Raw genomic sequence first — 19,410 nt, 5'->3', positions numbered from 1 at the left:
ACACGTCAATGGCTCCTTCTTCATTTTCTCCCGCAACTGGGGCTGCCAGGAAAAAACTTAGGTATCCTAAGCAACCCGCTGGCGGTGATGCAGGGCAGGCAGGACCAAGTTTGGACATCTGGTCCGGACTGAAGGACCTGGCAACAATTTCTGACATGTCTACTGTCACTGCATATGATACTGTCACCATTGACAGAATGGTGGAGGATTACATCGGTGACAGCATCCAAGTAGGCATGTCAGACAGTCCATACCTGTACTGGCAGGAAAAAGAGGCAATTTGGAGGCCCCTGTACAAGCTGGCTCTATTTTACCTGAGTTGCCCCCCCTCCAGTGTGTACTCCGAAAGAGTGTTTAGTGCAGCCGGGAACCTTGTCAGCGAAAGGCGTAGGAGGTTGCTTCCACAGAATGTGGAGAAGATGATGTTCATCAAAATGAATTATCAGCTCTTCCAGGCAGACCAGCCTCCAGAAGGTACAGAGGGACCTGTGGTGGTGGATTCAAGTGGGGACGAGTTAATACTTTGTGAGGATGAGGATGTACACACTGAAGAGGGTGAGGAATCGGTGGATGAGGAGGATGAGGATGACATCTTGCCTCCGTAGAGCCAGTTTGTGCAGGGACACATTAATTGCCAGCTTGTTTTGTGGGGGCCCAAACGAACCAATCATTTCAGCCACAGTTGTGTGGCAGACCCTGGCGCTGAAATGATTGATTTGTTAAAGTGTGCATGTCCTGTTTATACAACATAAGGGTGGGTGGGAGGGCCCAAGGACAATTCCATCTTGCACTTCTTTTTTTTCTTTGCATTATGTACAGTTTGGGGCCTAGTTTTTCTAACTGCCATCCTGTCTGCCACTGCAGTGTCACTCCTAGATGGGTCACGTGTTTGTGCCGCCCACTCGTGTCGCTTAGCATAGTCATCCAGCTACCTCGGTGCAACCTTTTGGACATGAAAAAACTATTGTGAGGTGTGAGGTGTTCAGAATAGACTGGAAATGAGTGGAAATTAAGGTTATTGAGGTTAATAATAGCATAGGAGCAGAGAAACCAACAAATTCTGTGATTTTAGCTGTTTTTATGCTTTTAAAAAAAAAATACAGATCCAAAACACAAAACCCAGAACCCAAAACACGGAAGGGTGGTTTTGGCAAAACCAATCCAGATCCAAAACACGAAGAAAGATCCAGATCCAAAACCAAAACACAAAACACGAAAAGTGGCCGGTGCACACCCCTAGTTTGCACGTGGAGTTCGGATTTTTCCCTCCAAAAAAACGGAACTCAGAACGAGGCAAAACGTCATCTTACATGGACGAACATCATCATTCCTGGACAAAAGACCAGGAATGATGATGTTCGTCCATGTAAGATGACGTTTTGCCTCGTTCTGAGTTCCGTTTTTTTGGAGGGAAAAATCCGAACTCCACGTGCAAACTCGAACCTATCCGAGCCTGCACATCCCTACTTCTTAGTAAATAGACCCCCAAGGGGCGGTAGGGGGGAAACCCTTAACTGTGCATGTAGTAATGCGTCCCTGTCATCATTATTGATGCTGCTATCTACAAGATAGCGATCTGGTTTGCTAGGCAACGTATGAACGGTCAGTGGCACTGAACGTTTCTACACCTATCAATTTCCACAGCTGCAGCTGTCGTTGCCTTACCACCACAGCCAGGGGCATTTCTAGAGAGGAGGGTGCCCGTGTGCAGTCTCCGACACAGGCCCCCTCCTCTCCTTCCGGGGGCCGGCTGTGCACTGAGTGGTGCCCGGCCAGCGCCGCACTTATAGACTCTGGGGACTAGAGTATGCCCAGAGTCTATAGCGCATGCACAGGTCACCGGGAATATGGCCATGGCGCCCATTTTCCAGCCGTTTTACAGGTGCAGACACCGGAGCCGACATGGGACTCCCCGGAGAGGTAAGCTTTATGGGTGCAGGGTGTGCGCTGCGGGCCACCCTGGACCCAGGGGCCCTTGTGCACCGCACAGCTTGCACCCATTATAAATATGCCCCTGACCACAGCAGGGCCAGCACTGTCACCATTGCGGCGGCTGCTGGGCTGCACGGGAGATCTCGTGCATGGCCAGTGGAGCTGGCCGGGGGGGTGAGATACAGAGCATCAGCCTATTGCGGGCTCTGACAGGGATCGATGGTGGGGGGAGGTTTTACTCCCCCACTTCAGCAGACGAGATGTTCTTCCATCTCATCGGTACTGCTTCCTGCTTCACGTCAGTAAAGAGGCGAAGCTGGAAGAGTTATAGGAGCACGATGCGTGCCGCTCTAATACACCTCCCCCGTTGAGTGTAAGCTCCACTGGGGCAGGGACAGATGTGAATGGCCAGATATTCTCTATAAAGCGCTGTGGAATATATGTGCGCATTATAAGTAACTGGTAATGAATAAATCAGACCTTCACCTGACACTACAAAAAAATATGCAGATACTGTAAGCATCACACCAATCATTCTAAAATTGTTTAGCGTTTTTGAACCCAATACTTTTTATAATTTATATATAATCCCCCTTTGGTTGCAGTGTGGAAGTGGCATCCGCAGTTAGAAATGGACAAGTGACGCGGTGGAATACTGTGTCAGAAAAAGGTAGAGGACCGTGGGTGCATTACTAAAGAATGATATTATTGTCATTATGATATCCCTTGTATTATGCTCTAAAATAACTTTACATTGTCCCAGTTACCATAGCAAGAGACCTTGGCAGAGCAATAAAGACGTACTTAATAGAAATCTATATCCAGATATATAATAACATGCTACTTAACCTAATAACGTAACAGAGTCTAGTAACTTATTTCATATGAACATAAAACGTTTGAATATTTTATCCCTGAGATGCTTCTTTTTTTACTTTGATTAGAGTGTACTTTATAAAAGAGCAGTGTCCATGCTGATAGTACAGTATGCAGTTAAAATGTCGACAAAGACATGTCAACATTGTCATAATGTCAACAGCTCATGTAAGTGTTGGGGTGAGGCTGTGGTTTAAACAATGTACGTAAAATCCTATGTCGAAATGCCAACTGTTATATCCTGACAATGTCGACATTGAATGTTGACATTTCACATGTCGACTAAACGCACATGTCAGCATTCTATAATAATGTTGATATTTTGACTGTGTCGGCATTCTGATTTCTACTTTCTGAATGTCGCCATTTTGTACCACACCCGATATTACTGCCCATGAAGAGATTTAGGGGTAAATTTGCAATGCAACACTTTTCAAAGCCATGACATCTTTGACGGGATTTAAAGGGGCAATAATGTTAAATTACAAAGGCAGGTGTGTTTTATGTCCAGCATTATTGCCCCTCTAAATCCAGCTGCCAAAACCGCAGGAGGAATGGCAGTTTTCGCATAGAAATTTTACCCCTGAGGGCCAGATTCAATTTGGTGCAAAAACGGACGATTTTACTGCAAATTATCACAGCAGCAATAATGGAATAGTGTAAAACCAGCAAAAAGTTTTCACCATCTCAGACCAGGTGATCCCTATCTTTTTGCCTAAAAATGCGAGGATTTCTTTCAGAACCCTTTGGACACCCCCCCTAATGATAAATTACCCCAAAAGTTTTTCATGATTTTGGGTGAAAAAAAAAAAAAAAAATCGATGAAAATGGGTTTAACATATTGGGTCAGATATTTGGGGGCTATAAGGATGCGTCAAGTGTTTTAAACATAGCACGTGGTTGCAGCAGGCGCTTTTTTAACGGTGTTTAAAAGTGCCCTTATATGACTCGCATCCATTTTAACGAACCCCAAATTTACGTGGAACTGTAATTTCCTGGGAAAAAAAACAGCTTTCTATGATTTTTTAACATTTTTTCAACCGACGCAATTTAAGTCCCCAAAATACGTCAGCCCTTTTTTGGGTTTCAGACGCAATTTCCTGTATGTCCTGACTTTTTTGCCTATTTTCGCCTGTATTTTTTTCGCGCCTACCCGTTTTCGACTGTTTTTTGGCGAAAATCGGACGCTTTCACACCTAATTGAAACCGGCCCTTAGTCTGTGTATAAAATCTACTGTATTTAAGTAACCCAATATCCAGTATGTCAATCAGAAAATGACCATTGTTGGCCTCCGCACATGCGGTCGCCTCCATTCGCACCAACAGACCCCAGTGAATGGAAAAGTGACCAGTTACACAGAGAAAAGCCTGTGTGCCGGCTGTGTTCAGTTCTGCTATTTCACATAAGTATTTACTGTATTCACAGGTCTATATAATGTACTTTACCCTAAGTACGCCTAAAGCTTGATGACCAGGAACCATCATTGGCAGGTCTTGGTTGGTTGCAAACCCTCAGTGTAAAATAAAAAAAATTAACAAAATAAATCAATGTATACATCAGCCACAGTTAAAACAAAGAGGTGTAAGAATTAAAATATAATTGTAGTGACACCCAATGTCTGACCTAACGGGTTACTGTGGGACGGATTTACTACCGATCGCAACTGCGATTACGCACGCAGTCGGCCGATTGTTGCGTTCTGCGCATGTGTATGCATCGCAGTGCACGAACCGGCCACTGCGATCGCAGTGACTACCAGTGGCGGCTCCAGAGGTGGGGCTGCAGCGCAGTTCAAAATTCAAATAGGGGAGCCACACCAACTGCCACCCGAAACGCTGCCAAACATCACTGGCTGGGACTCACTGGCAGTTGGTGTGACTCCCTTATTTGAATTTTGGACTGTGCTGCAGCCCCGCCCCTGGAGCCGCCACTGGCGACTATGCAGACCCATCACAGAGTGATTGACAGGAAGTGCCGTTTGTGGCTGGTGGGGGGGGGGTTGGAGAAACGCAGGCGTGCCAGTGCGTTTGAACGCCATTGCAGGGGCGTGCATAAATTAGCCGCTGCGATGCCATATGCAGCCTGAGGCCTCATAGCGTACGTGGCTGTTAGCAATTCCTGGGTAAGGTCTGAGCTTGTGCAAGTGTGCGTGAGGCTGCGATGGTACTGGATTGTACCGATGGTTTCGCAGTCTTGCTAAGGATTACGGATGTGTGTAAGGTAAAGTGGGCGTCCTTATGTTGTGCTGTGATGGCATAGCGATCGCAATAGATTAGCATACTATCGCAGTGAGACTGCGTGCGTAATCGCTATTGCAATCACAGCTGCGATCCTTACTGAATCAAGCCCTGTATACACTGTACTGTGCAAGTTTGACATTTATATATAATATATATATATATATATATCACCGTAGTTCCTGCACTCACACCCAGGGCCGCCGACAGCCGCGCCGGGCCCAGGTAACAGGGGGCGTGGCCTAATTGCAGAAAAAACACAAGAAAATATGTCAGCGCGCTGGGGAGGGGGACCTCTGAAAATAAAAAGAGAAAAGGAAAAAGAAAAAATAAGGATAAAGAAGGCAATGTCTATCTGGCCTCATTAATCCAAACAACCAAGAAATATAAAACAAAATGAATATACCTATATGCTGTATAAAACAGCATAATGCAAATCCCATTCAAGCTCCATAGATACGCCCAATGTACAGATAATATGAAGGGTCACAAACCCCTGACAACATCAGAGACATGACTGAAATATAAAAATCAATATGTAACCTGTGCACTCAAAATAATATGTGCCGATAGACACACACAATACATAGTCCATATCAGTTACTATACAGATCAAATTCACATTCATATGTGTATTGCAGATAAGACATCAATAAATAACTGAAAGAATCACTAGGTACTATTTACCCCACATGTATACATAACAATAACTGTCACAAGCATAAACCACCATATTAATACGCTAATGGATAACTAATATATCCCTGTATGTGCAAGGACTATACCTAATACCAAAACTTAACAATATGTAAGCCACTAAAGGTTCTTACCTCAAACGTAGATACTGACATAAACAAAAGACGGGAGAAGCGCACATCAGCCACATGTGTGGAGCTCCGAGACTCCTGTGAGGCCATGGCGGAAGTGAATGATGTGTCCATGAAGTGGGTTTAAATAGTGTAAAAGCCCCACCAGTCAACGTGACATAAGTAAACGGCGCGTCACAGCAATCGAAGACGCTGTGTCAGCCGGACTACTGTGAGCGAAAGTGCCTGAAACGGGAAGTACAACCTAGTACTAAGGGCAACTATGTAATTAATGAAGACCCATACAGCATAAATGGAGGCGTATTGATGGAAGGCTCATTCCCAAATGGGAATGCATAAACCTATTACAAAATCCATCAACCTTAATCAAAGAACCATATAAATCAAGGGATTAATAAGGCCAGAAAAGTAATGATCAGATGAACTAATCTCACCACCAATACTACAATATAGATACAATTTTAAAGTTGAAGACTGATATTAAATGGAAACCCCACAAGAAAAAGTACGCACACCATAAAGAATATGAAAATATAAACAAATGAACAAGTATGATAAGGGTACTAGAAATTCAAACAAAAAATACAAAGAAAGGAATATATACATAGAAAAAAGGAGGGCAACTTTAAAATATGAATAAATATTAAAAAAAATTTAAGAAGAAAATTAAATTAATACCCACCTGATAATACAGATATAGGTACACATACATATACTCAGGACAAAAACAAAAATATATAGCAAAAAAAACATAACTATTAAGAAAGAGAGTGGAAAATAACAAAATAATAATAATAATAACAATGAAAAATAATAATGAAAAAATAATAATAATAATAATAATAATAATAATAATAATAATGAAATAACAAATAAAAAACTAAATGAATATAAAAAATTTATTTTTAAAGAAAGTGTACTCAAATAAAATAGAGGAAACAATGAAAAAGCACTATATAGATAGAGAAAATACAGTATATAATTAAAACAAGGATTATTGGACATCAGAATCCATGGTAAAGTGTTACCTAGGAGACCATCACCACCAGACCTAAAATTTTATGTGAACAAAAATGTAAAATCGATCAACAAAATGTAAAATGAACCTAATATATCCCACCAGAGTACCAAATGAAGTGTATAAAATAGCAACAGACACCATAAAATAGACCACCATAGACAGAAATATACTTAGAGAGATCAGAAAAAAAACCACAATGTGTAATTATCATAAGCACACATAAGTGAATCAAATAAATACACCCAAAGGATTATGTTAATTTAGCCCACGTGGAGCTACAGTGTAAAGTGTATGGCTCCAATAGCACTCCTTCTTCTTCAAAGATGCCAATCTATCACCACCGAATTGTGGTGGTGGAATCCAGTCAATTAACTTGCACTGCAAATTAGCTAGTGTATGGGCTTTCTCCCAAAAATGTCTAGCAACAGGTTTATATGTGGATTTGGTTTGAAATGCAGCACGGATTGAAACACGATGGTTGGCCATCCTATCGCAAAATCTTCTTGATGTAAGTCCCACATAATAGAATCCGCAGGGACAGATCAAAATGTATATTAGATGATCCAAAGTACAATATAAACGATATGGAATCTTGATTATACGACCTGTGTGTTGATGTGGAAAAGCAGGTCCTACAAACATGGAAGCGCACACTATACAGCTTCCACAGGAGTAACTGCCAGCTTTTTTAGTCATTAAATCACAAGTATTGTATTCCATCTTTGAATAAGTGTTGGTCTCTTAAACAATTGTTTCAAGTTGGGTCCGCTTTGGTAAGCCATCATTGGTGGGCTCATATTCTTGAAGGGTAAGGACGTGTCCATAGTTACTATCGACCAAAACTTCTTAAGAGTTTTACTTATCCCATATGAGCTATCATCAAATATCGTGGTGAAGATCAATCGTTGTTTATCCCTGGTAGTGGATGGAGATTTGATAGAATCACTTGTGAAGATCCAATTAGCTTTAACCAAACATCTTGATAGGGTAGCCTTATGATATCCATGATCCAAAAACTTAGCCATCTTCTGAGTCAATTGTTCCTCTCAACTAACGGAGTTGGAATTGTCCGCATAACTCTTAGATATTGTGAGATAGGCAATTTCTCTTTTAAAGCAGGAGGGTGATGGCTAGTAGGTAGTAGAGTCAGATTCCTATCAGTTGGTTTTCTATGAAGTGTGGTAGACAGATGGCCATCCACAATACTTACTGAAACATCTAAAAAGTTGATGGATTCATAATCAGCCTGATGGGTGAAACGAATTGGCTTAGCAAGAGAATTTAATGTGTTGACCATTTCAACAATAGATTCGACGGTCCCATGCCATAGTAAAAATACGTCATCAATAAATCGACAGTAAAAAATAATGTGATCGCTGTAGACCGGATAGATATATTTCTTTTCATAATGCGTCATATATAGATTAGCATAGGCAGGTGCTAAATTTGAACCCATTGCAGTGCCTGACACTTGAATGTAATAAGAATCTTTATATTTGAAGTGATTTTGTCGAAGAACTAGTGAAGCCAACTCTACTAAGCATTCTGTTGGTGTGCTGCTATTGGGTTTGTTGGCCAGGGTATCTCTCAGTATGTTAAGGCCCTCTTTGTGTGGTATGACTGTATAAAATGAATTGACGTCCATAGTCGCCAATATGATGTCAGTACTTAATTTACCAATTTTGCCAATTTGTTGTAAAAAAATCACCTGTCACGTATATAGCTGGCACTCTCATGAACCAGTGGTTGTAATTTGCTGTCAACAAAAATGGCTAACATTTGCAACACTGAGCCCTGAGCCAAAACAATCGGTCTTCCAGGTGGACGTACTGCAGATTTATGAATTTTGGGCAAAGTGTATAATATGGGACATTTAGGATGATTTACTGTCAGAAATCCAAATTCATCATCATTAATCCATCTATGTGTTAATGGGGTACAAAAAGCCTCATAATAACTAACTGTCTCATAATCTCTGCGTCATAATCAACCCAGTCCTGCACAACAATGGCTCCTCCCTTGTCAGCAGATCTAATTACAATATTGGGATTGTCCTTCAATCCCTGTAGTGCTAATCTTTCTTCTGTAGGTAAATTTTTATACATTATGGAAGGTTTATGAGTCGAGATTTGATTCTGAACTAATCTTAAAAAGTTTCAAACTGGCATTATTTGACTGTGGGTCAAAGTTGGACATTTTCTTGAAAGGGATGTTCTTAGGCATAGGGGTAATATTCTTTTAACCTCATATTTCTACCAAAACTGTGGAAATCGACTGGGCGATTAAAGTCGCCATGTTTAAAGGTGGGGACAAAGGATAAACCTCTGGCTAAGAGATTAATCTCGGATTCATTAAGCGGTGTATTGGATAAGTTAAATACTACACTTAAATCCGCCTCCTTTGGTCATGCTTTCTTATATCCACCCCTCCGCGGATGAGGTCTCTTGTTCTTAAATCTCTTTGTTCTATGGGCTCTTGTTCTTGACTGTGGCTCTCTTCTAAAAACTCAATATTTTTTAAAGATAACTGTTGACCCTCATTAAAGTCTGTGTCAGAAGAGGAAAATTATGAACCAGATTCATGTGGAAAAGGGGGCATCCATCTACGATGATAATGTTTCCGCTGTTGGCCAGTTCTAAATTTTGATTGATCCCCTAGCAGCCATCTGTATACATTATGGTTCTGAAAATCGAAAGTAACCGTTGCCAATTTCTTACGTTTAAAGGAGGTGAGGTCCTTTTTATAAGACTCAACCTGACCTCTCATTCTATCTAACCATTTAGTGCTTTTATCCTCCTTTAAGGAAGATAGAATAGTGATGTTAGATTGTTCAATTTCAACCTTAACTTTTTGTAACTCTCCATTGACCTCTTCAATCACTAATATCATTAGATCCAATGAACATTTGTTCAAAATCCCGCACCAACGTGAACAAAACACAGGATTATTTCTCCCCAAGGTGGGAATATTGTGGATACGAAAACCATGCGGCATCTGTTTACGATGATGGTACTCAGATAAAAACTGGCCATGCAATAAAAGGTCTACTTCTCTTCTGTGCAGTTTCAATAATCTGTAGAATAAATCAGCCGATGACTCGGCAGGTAGTGCATTAAAGTCCAATTTGTCAAACAATACTTTTTCTATTTCCTCATCAGTAAATGAAACAGCCCTAGTTTCAGCCTGAGATAATAGACCTTCATCAAAAAGTCCAACTCCTCCTTGAGCCATATTAGGGGTGGTGATGGTAATAAAAAATGTGATGGATCAGTATACTGATCACAAGACCTTTGCCAAGTCCTTAATTAATCAAGTCAAAACATGCGGTGGGTGTCAGGAAAGTTAAACTGACCTTGGTCAGTAACCACAAATATCACCGTAGTTCCTGCACTCACACCTCAATAATAGAAATTTTGTCGGGGTGCTCTTCAAGATCAATTAAGATCCCATATAAACAGTAGTATCCTTTAATTTCCGGATGACGGCCCTCACCATCACAATATATCCCTCATTTCTAACCCCTAAAACTTTCCCTAATGAAATTATCTTTACTGGTTTAAACAAATAATAATTTTCAGATTCCACTAATGAGGTATAATTAGAGGAAACCAGGGATTGAAGGGAAGAACAGGGATCGGGGGAGGGGTGTCGGTCTGCAGGAGAACAAAATTATTTTAAGGCAAATATAATGAAAGGAGAAAGCGCCTGAAGTTAATGCTGAGATTATAGGGGCCGGCTTTGAGGAAAGTATTAAGAGGAGGAGGAGAAGCTGGTTCTGTTCTCCTCATAAGGTTTGAGTGACGATACTTGGCCTCTAGAGTTGATTGTGCCAATCTTAGAATATGGGAGGCCACATGGATACATTTTGAGCAGGAAAGGTGGAGGGTTCAGACCTTTTTAGGTGTAAGAGCTTCAAAAAGAGATTTGAGGGCCGGGGTCCATGCACCTAACTCCAACAAGAGAAATCTTTGGGAAAATAAGTCATTTATAGTTAGTGGATTCATATTTAGTGGATTTATATTTAGTGGATGGTGAATTCAAAAATATAACTCATTTAGCGCAATCCGGTCAGGTTGCTTTGCTCCCTCAAGTCTATAAAAGTTCTTATGTACAGTATATATGTGAAATAATGTTATTTTTGTGGACTATTGCTGGTGCCTCAAGGGAGATGTTCCAGGTGCAAAACACACACTCGAAAGTCTTTGAAAAGATCCTTTCTTCCAGAATAACTGTATTTGTGCACCGTTTCATTTATATACTGTGATGCGAATGTAAGTCTGCTTTGAAACAATAAACATTATAATTTCCAAAATTTGATATAATGTATTTACGAAATATGAGAGAGCAAAAAAACCTGAGCTGATTGAGCATAATGAGTTACATTTTTGAATTCACCATCCACTAATTAGAAAAGATCACCTACAAAAACCTTAACCTCAAAACTGATGCAGACTCAAAAATATAAAATATGTCATAAAAATAATAATAATAAGAAGAAGAAGAAGAAGAAGAAAACGGGTTTCATAAACGTTTATGAGCATAGGGCCTGATTCAGAGCCGCTCGTAAGCAGCCGCTCATTCGCTCCGAGCGATGTTCGCACATCTGCGCATGGGTATGGGTCGTAATGCGCATGCGCCAACCAGTCATTGCGGTCAGAAATCGAGCGCTCGCTAAATAGCGAGTGCCTGCTAATTTGAGTGACAGAATGAGGCGTTTGTGGGTGGTAACAGGGGAAGGTGCTTGAAAACGGGAGTGGTGATCCGAACGCAGGCGTGCCAAACGGTCAAAACGGGCGTTTTAAGGGTGTGCATAATTAACAAAGCAGCGTCATCGGCCACGTCACTTGGTTGTTTCTTAGCCTGAACTGTTCGCATGATTGCGGTAGGAAAATCCAACCACAAGCACTACGAGCAGCTCAGATGCCTTTCGATGTACTCGATTAATCAAATAAATAGCGGAGATGACGTATGAAGCGAGCGGCCAGGGGGCGTCTTTACAAAATAGCGAGCGCATGTTTCGTTCGCTCGCTCAGACATAGAGGCGTCAACAGACCGCAAAGAGCGAGCGCTCAATTTGAATAGCCGGCCCCTTTTTCTGAACGAGCGAGCGCAAATAGCATCCGGCTCTGAATCAGGCCCACAGTGTAAACTTAGGCCCTGATTCAGAGCCGGACGCTCTGACAGAGTGCTCGCTCTGAATCAGTGCCGTCCTTCTTGACTTTTAGAGCGGCCTCCTGGCCGCTCGTATAGCTGTGGGTGACCACCCAAAGCTATAGCGAGCGGCCAGGAAGATGGTCACGATGGTCAAAACCATCGCGACCACCAGGCTTGCGACGAGACCTTTGTGGTAGGGTCTCGTTGCTGCAAGCCCTAGAGTGCTTTCAGCTCAAACAGAGCCAAAAGCACCCCCACTGACATCACTGGCGATGTCAGTGGGGCCTGCCCCAGACGGTAGGCGTTCCCATGGGAACGCCTCCTTCTGGCCAGCCACGCCCACCAAAGGGGGCGTGCTGTCACTCAACATCGACAGCGCGCCCCCTTTGGTACGGTTTGCCCGCCGCTATCCGGGTCTTGCACATGCGCACGATGGAGCCGGCTCCGTCGTGTGCATGCGCACTGGGTCACCATCGACAGCGCTCAGCGCTCATGGGCGGGTCTGAATCAGGCCCTTACACACATAGAGCTCCATTGCACATTTCTGGAGCAGGGCAGTGCCATACCTAATAAAGGGTTATTATACATATAAAGCAGCAGAGGTCACAGAGGATTTCAGCACAGTGAAGGGGGGGTAAGGAATGGCGCAACACCCTTAATTGTAATTTAACCTCTCAGCACAAATAAAGTTTACTGGCAAAAGAAAAGTATTTAACTTAGGCCTCTAACGGCAACTTCAAAACAATAATCCGTCTGTGGGATAAAGTAATTTTTCTAAAGAACCATTTTACATTTAAAAAGTTGTGTTACGGCGCATAAAACAAGTCCCTTCAAGTGCCGCACTGCAAGTACACAAATGAGTCGGCCAGTGCTTGTTCCAGCTGTCCCAACTGTGCGCAAGCAGGGATATCCGTAATGATTGATAATGAGGAGTCCTTCGTGGATTTCCTTTACATCTGCTATTTATGTAATAATCCAGACTACAAGAAACTAACTTGATAAAGCTTCCATTAATCATTATTTAAAGGGATTTTGATTCAACAAGTGCATATGGTCACTTTGTTAACAAAATAATTAAGCCGGAATCTCAAAGCAAATCAGCGTCCTCCGTTCCCAGCAGGTCGCCAAATGCTGCCAGACATTAAGAGCCACCAGATTTAGAGATACTTAGAAATATTTAGTACATTCCTCTAACAGTGAGTGCAGAGCTTGCCAAAGAAAAGATTAGACTGTCAGAAGATTTGTTACACGAGAACTGGAGAGAGGTACGTATGAAGCAAATGTATAAAATATTTGTATATAAAGGTCTTATCACAATGCAATGGACAATTATATCTTAAATAAAAGATCAGTGGAAGAGTAATAGCCGGCAATTAATATAGTATATAGTACCCAATAAAGTAGGAAAGTAATTAGAAATTCCCACAGCGTTGTTTTGCAGAAGACTATACATTTTAATTTCCAGTGGGACATGGTACGGCTTCTGTTCCCTGTATATCAGTGTAATGCTCTTATTCATTGACCCATCCCGGCTTCAAGTGGTTTATAGGGTGTGTGAATACTGCTGGGGGTAAATTTACTAATGTGAGAATTTTTAGAAGTGAGTTTTAGAAGTGATGTTGCCCATAGCAACCAATCAGATTCTACTGAACATTTAACTAGCACCTTCTAGAAGATAATAGCTAGAATGTAATTGGTTGCTATGGGCAACATCTCTTCTAAAACTCACTTCTAAAAACTCTCACTTTCGTAAATTTTCCCCCTGGTATCTGAGTATTAGTAAGCGAAGAGGTTCAGGAACGCAGAGTGAGATTAGAAAGGATGAACCCGGTGTATGTCTTGTAGAGGAACGAGACGTCTTTAATATTTTATCTTTTGGTCGTCTCCAAGGTTTGTGTGATCACAAATGTGCCCAAGGTTATACAGTAGGCGTATTTAGAAAGCACAAATGTGGGTTACGGTGGATGCCTCCAGACTCCAAATTAATATATGTTGTTTCTGATCCATAATGGATGAGTAGTTCTAAGACAGCTACACTATATATCGGCCTTTGAGACAGTATGTCCGGGGGGCATCGCGCCATGGTGTAGAGATTCCTATGAGTAGCTCTCGGTGTCCTTTGGTGCCTAAAACATAGAAAGGTAATATAGAAGGTTAGTGCTAATTTTATCCCAAGTAAAAAATTGGGTGTATTAAGGAAAATTTTAATTTGAGGTTTTTTCCGACTCCAGAAAACTTTAACTTCCTGGATTCATTCCATTTTTTTACAACAAAGTCTTTATATCTTCAGTGGGACAGGGACTGATGTTAATGATGGGATCCAGTCAATATACCGACAGTCGGGATGCCAGTACTTATAATGCCTGCGCCAGAATACTGACATCTGTCAGAATCCCAGTGCTCGCATCCCGACCACTGGCATCCCGATGGTAAGTACTGGGGTTAGGGGGAGGGTTAGGGTTAGGCACTAGGGGGGAGGATTAGGGTTAGGCACTAGGGGGAGCGTTAGGGTTAGGCACTAGGGGGAGCGTTAGGGTTAGGCACTAGGGGGAGTGTTAGGGTTAGGCACTTGGGGGGAGCGTTAGGGTTAGGCACTAGGGGGAGGGTTAGGGTTAGGCACTAGGGGGAGCGTTAGGGTTAGGCACTAGGGGGAGTGTTAAGGTTAGGCACTAGGGAGAGCGTTAGGGTTAGGCACTAGGGGGAGTGTTAGGGTTAGGCACTAGGGGGAGTGTTAAGGTTAGGCACTAGGGGGAGTGTTAGGGTTAGGCACTAGGGGGAGCGTTAGGGTTAGGCACTAGGGGGAGTGTTAGGGTTAGGCACTAGGGGGAGTGTTAGGGTTAGGCACTAGGGGGAGTGTTAAGGTTAGGCACTAGGGGTAGTGTTAGGGTAAGGCACTAGGGGGGAGGGTTAGGGTTAGGCACTAGGGGGAGGGTTAGGCACTAGGGGGAGTGTTAGGGCTAAGCACTAGGGGGGAGGGTAGGGTTAGGCACTAGGGGGAGTGTTAGGGTTAGGCACTAGGAGGAGCGTTAGGGTTAGGCACTAGGGGGAGTGTTAGGGTTAGGCACTAGGGGGGGTGTTAGGGTTAGGCACTAGGGGGAGCTTTAGGGTTAGGCACTGAGGGGGAGTGTTAGGGTTAGGCACTAGGGGGACTGTTAGGGTTAGATACTAGGAGGAGTGTTAGGATTAGGCACTAGGGGAAGTGTTAGGGTTAGGCACTAGGGGGGATGGTTAGGGTTAGGCACTAGGGGGAACATTAGGGTTAGGCACTAGGGAGGAGGGTTAGGTTTAAGGTGCAGGGAGGGGGAGATTAGGCTTAGGCACTAGGGGGAGGTTAGGTTTAGACATGAGTGTGGTAGGGGTATGGAGAAGGGGAGGGTTAGAATACTGACCATCAAGTCTCGTTATCCTAACCCTGCCACTGCCGGCATCTCGTATCCAACCCGTCAATGACAAATAAGGCTCCATTTAACAATGAGTCATCGCGGTCTATTTAGCACGGCAAATTTTACTTAAATCATGTGGAAACAAAAATGTTTCGAACAAATATCGTGATTATTGCTAAATAGACGCCCAAATCCCTTTAGCAGTAGAGGGGTTATGATATCTGGTCTGTATTTAACAACCAGTGGTAAGCTAATGCGCCGCTTGCGGATGTCCATCAGAACTAAGCTGCCGGGCCTATGAAGCTGCGTACATAGACTGGCTGGGTCACACCCAGAAGGTGCCCATGGTATGTCCATGTCTGAGTAGTCACCCCTCCCCCCCTGTTACCTCCCATAAATGTACACTAAGGGGTATATTTACTAAAGTGAGAGTATTTAGAAGTGGAGATGTTGCCCATAGCAACCAATCAGATTCTATTTAACATATATCTTGAACCTTCTAGAAGATAATAGCTAGAATCTGATTGGTTGCTATGGCAACTGCTACACTTCAAAAAATTCTCACTTTAGTAAATATACCCCTTACGGTCAATCACTCTGCCTCCTAGTGTTCACTGAGACCGCCATTGGTAATCAATTGTGGTAAATGCGCAGTGCAAAAGAAAAACTCCACATTGCGTTCACCTCTGTGTAAGGCCCTGAATCCAGGACCTCTGAAGGATATTGGGGCCGGGGATGGGGTTTCCCTTTCCCAGATATTTTAATTATACACATTGTTCTGTATTGGGAATTCTGTATGTGGTAACAAGAAAAGGTGTCGGCAATTGTCAGCAGCCGCTGCCCATGTAAGCGTTGCTGAAAGATGCTGCTGCTGCATATTGAGGTTATACCACTGCCCCGGCCTGGTACCGTGGTGGAACAAGCAGCTACTGTGCTACTGCATGCATCTCCGAATCAGGCTCCATGGGCCAAATGGAATAGGGTGTCTGTTTTAGTAAATTGGGAGTTTTGCGGTAAACTTGTACTTTTTCGCAACTCGCCCATGTAATAGCGTCTTAGTTCATTTGAAATCGCATTTTTTTCGCCGTTACTAAACTTCACCAATTACAAATTTGAACGTTCTCCAAGTACCAGCATGCGGGGGAGGCTAGCTGGGACGTGTAGTACCACAGCTAAAGACAATATTTTTACTTCTATTTTTACACAACACTACACTATCAACCCGGCACCCAACGGCCAAGGGGCACGGGGATAGCCCCGGGCTATCAGCATAGGCCTGTGGCGCCCTGGGGAGGGGGACTCATTTTTTGGGGGGGTTCCCACCTCCCCATGGATCCCCGGCCTGGGCTGACTAGCGGTCAGGGACAATGCTTTAGCCATGGAACCCGGTGAAAGGGTTTCCATGGCTGTGGCATTACCCCTCTGCTAGAAAGAGTCCGGTGCTGGTTATGGAAATTACAGGGGACCCCCTACTCATTTTGTCCCCTGTTTTTCCACAACCAGGACCGGCTCAGAAAAGCCCTCTGCTGGTACTTTATATACAGGGGCACCCTACGTATTTTGGCCCCTGTATTTTTAGAACCAGGACAGGGCTGGTTATGCTTCTGGGGAGGGGGTGCACGTCTTTTTTTAAAAAAAAACACACAGACAGAAGCCTTCACGGATCTCACTGATCTGTGAGGGCTTCTGTATAACTCACAACTTTTAATGCTAGTCGCATTAAAAGGTGTTAGTTTACATAGGGAAATACTCGCATCGATTCGCTTAGTGTAGTAGCCTCGAGCTGAAAATGGGCAAAGGTGCGAGTTTGTACTGTGACTAAAACTGACCCCCGATTACATTTGGCCCTATATCACTTCCAGCCCTCAAATCCTTCTCTGTGCTGGATGACGCCATACATAATAAGTAGACTCAGCCCTAAGTTATAACCTATGTCTGTGCGGTGCCTCTTTGAGCTTTGATCTGCCTCCATTCCGTCTTGCAGAGTCCACCTGCTGAATAACATTGTGACCGGCCTCATCCTAGTTATCACAGCTGTCAATGTCTTCATCACCGCCTTCTGGTTCTCTCCTCTTCACTCCATCCCCGAGGACCGCAACTTTCTCGCCGTGGAAAACGCCGCCGAGGGTTAACTGGGTCCGCAATACGTGAAGAAGCCTTCTGTGAGGACTGCAGCGTTCCCAGATAATGTAATATACAATTACGTATGTAAGATGACGAGAGTTCAAGTCACTTCTGGATAGAGAAAAAAAAAGGATTACCGGTTCTTCTGCCGACATCAAAGGACCAAGCCGACGGCCCTGACATTTATTGAACTATTGTTTTTGCTACTGTATCACATAAAAATGAAAATGCTGGAATTTCTCTGTTTGTCTTTGTTTTGTTCGTGTTTGAGATCAGGGGGCTATAACTGGAACAGAAATAGCAGTTAATCTAAAAATCACAGCCAGGCATTGATCTACTATAACTCCCAGCTGTGGCCCTGCGCTCTATAACTCTCACACTCACGGCCTGGGTTAGAGATGACAGATAATACCGGGAGACTTTCATTTTCGGCTCTGATAAAAGTTAAAAAAATTCTGAGGAAAAAACCTCAGTGATTAGTAGGTTTATCCAGACGATTTTTTCATACAATTATGCAGAAATACGTGTCCCTAAATACCAATAAAATAGAAGATGGCATTTAATAATGTATTTAATTTACAAAAAAACAGCTACAATATATGGAATTTAGATGCAGGGACGTGCAGACAGGGGAGGCAGAGGAGGCAGAGCCTCACCTGTCATAATGATTAAACAAAATATATATACAAAGAAGATATTTATAACACAGATGGTGTCATAAATTTCTGCTTTGCATTTCAGTCGACTGTTAAAATCAGTCGACAGGCAGCGAGAAGATCCAGTCACTGCCGGACATATTGCAGACTTTGGCAGCGGTTCCAACTTCAACAATGGAGCCTCAGCGTCATTTTTTGTAATTCAAGATGGCCGCTGTGAGCCAGTCGCAGCTCGCCATGTCATCACCCAGCCCCCTCTGGCTGATTTATATAAGTCAGTACGAGGCTTATATAAAGAAAGGAAAGGAGCGTGCAAGAGATCCCGAAGACACTGGAAGCCCTGGGGAGGCGGCGCCATGCAAGAGAGCTTAAAAGCCGCCTCCACCCAGGTGAAGATGCCGTATAATAAACTTTAATAACAAAATCAAGTGTCTTGTATTTATTTTAATATTTTATTTACAAGCGGACTACAGGTGCCAGCAGGCCTTTAATGTCCGGGCATTTAGGCACTTGTGGTTCTCCAAGTGCTGGCATGCTGGGCCAGGCTTGCTGGGACCTGTAGGCCGCCTGTAAAGAACAATATAATCATACCATGAGCCCCACACCCACCGCCACCAGGAGTGCAGGGCATAGCGCTGAGCTTTTAGCCCAGTGCTGGTTGTTGCTCGGGAGAGTGACCCAATTTTAAATTTTTGGGATCCCCACTCCGAGGAATTCCAGCCCTGGGCTGACTAGTTATGGGATGGTTAATGTGATAGCAGGGGGGTCCACACTGAGTGTACCCCCTGCTATGGCATTATCCCCATGGCTGGTTCAGCCTGGTGCTGGTTACTGTTAAATAATGGGTACCCTACAATGTTTTGTTTTGGTTTTTTTAAATGGGGGGAGGGGAGCTGGGGGGGTGTTAATCAGCCAGTGCCTCCCCAGCCATTGATCTCACTGCACGTCACTGTGTAGACGAGAAGCAGAGAATCCTGCTGGTAACAGAGCAAATACATTTTATGTCCTATCCTATAACGTTCACTAGTGGTTGATAAACTACAAGGCCCGACATCCTTCTCAGATTGATGCCGGGGTGTGATGACAGCTGTGTTATGGCCACATAATATATTTTTGACCATTAAAAAAATGTGACACATATTAATACCCAAAACAGCAAAAAGGTTTATTGTTGTTGTCGCAAAACAGATCACTGTATT

At 43.2% G+C, this 19,410-nt stretch overlaps 1 protein-coding gene and 1 long non-coding RNA gene across 4 annotated transcripts in view; one reads left to right on the top strand and one right to left on the bottom strand.

The window, feature by feature from the left end:
• Positions 1-5,977, bottom strand: part of LOC148500962 (uncharacterized) — a 46,452-nt gene extending 40,475 nt beyond the window's left edge. The window contains exon 1 of the long non-coding RNA XR_015870098.1: positions 5,877-5,977. This is a non-coding gene — a long non-coding RNA (uncharacterized LOC148500962). The remainder of the gene's footprint in view (positions 1-5,876) is intronic.
• Positions 1-17,753, top strand: part of LOC148500961 (ninjurin-1-like) — a 99,541-nt gene extending 81,788 nt beyond the window's left edge. For all 3 annotated transcript variants that reach the window (XM_088451115.1, XM_088451116.1, XM_088451117.1), the window contains exon 5: positions 17,416-17,753. In XM_088451115.1, coding sequence (XP_088307241.1) covers positions 17,416-17,563 — 148 coding nt within the window. In that variant the 3' untranslated portion in view covers positions 17,564-17,753. The remainder of the gene's footprint in view (positions 1-17,415) is intronic.
• The last annotated feature ends 1,657 nt before the right edge of the window (positions 17,754-19,410 follow it).

Source organism: Taudactylus pleione, unplaced genomic scaffold, assembly GCF_031769625.1.
Source record: "Taudactylus pleione unplaced genomic scaffold, aTauple2 ptg000537l, whole genome shotgun sequence".
NCBI classification, from domain to species: Eukaryota; Metazoa; Chordata; class Amphibia; order Anura; family Myobatrachidae; genus Taudactylus; species Taudactylus pleione.
The sequence above is the reverse complement of the archived record's forward strand: the minus strand, read 5'-3'. Positions and strand labels throughout refer to the sequence as shown.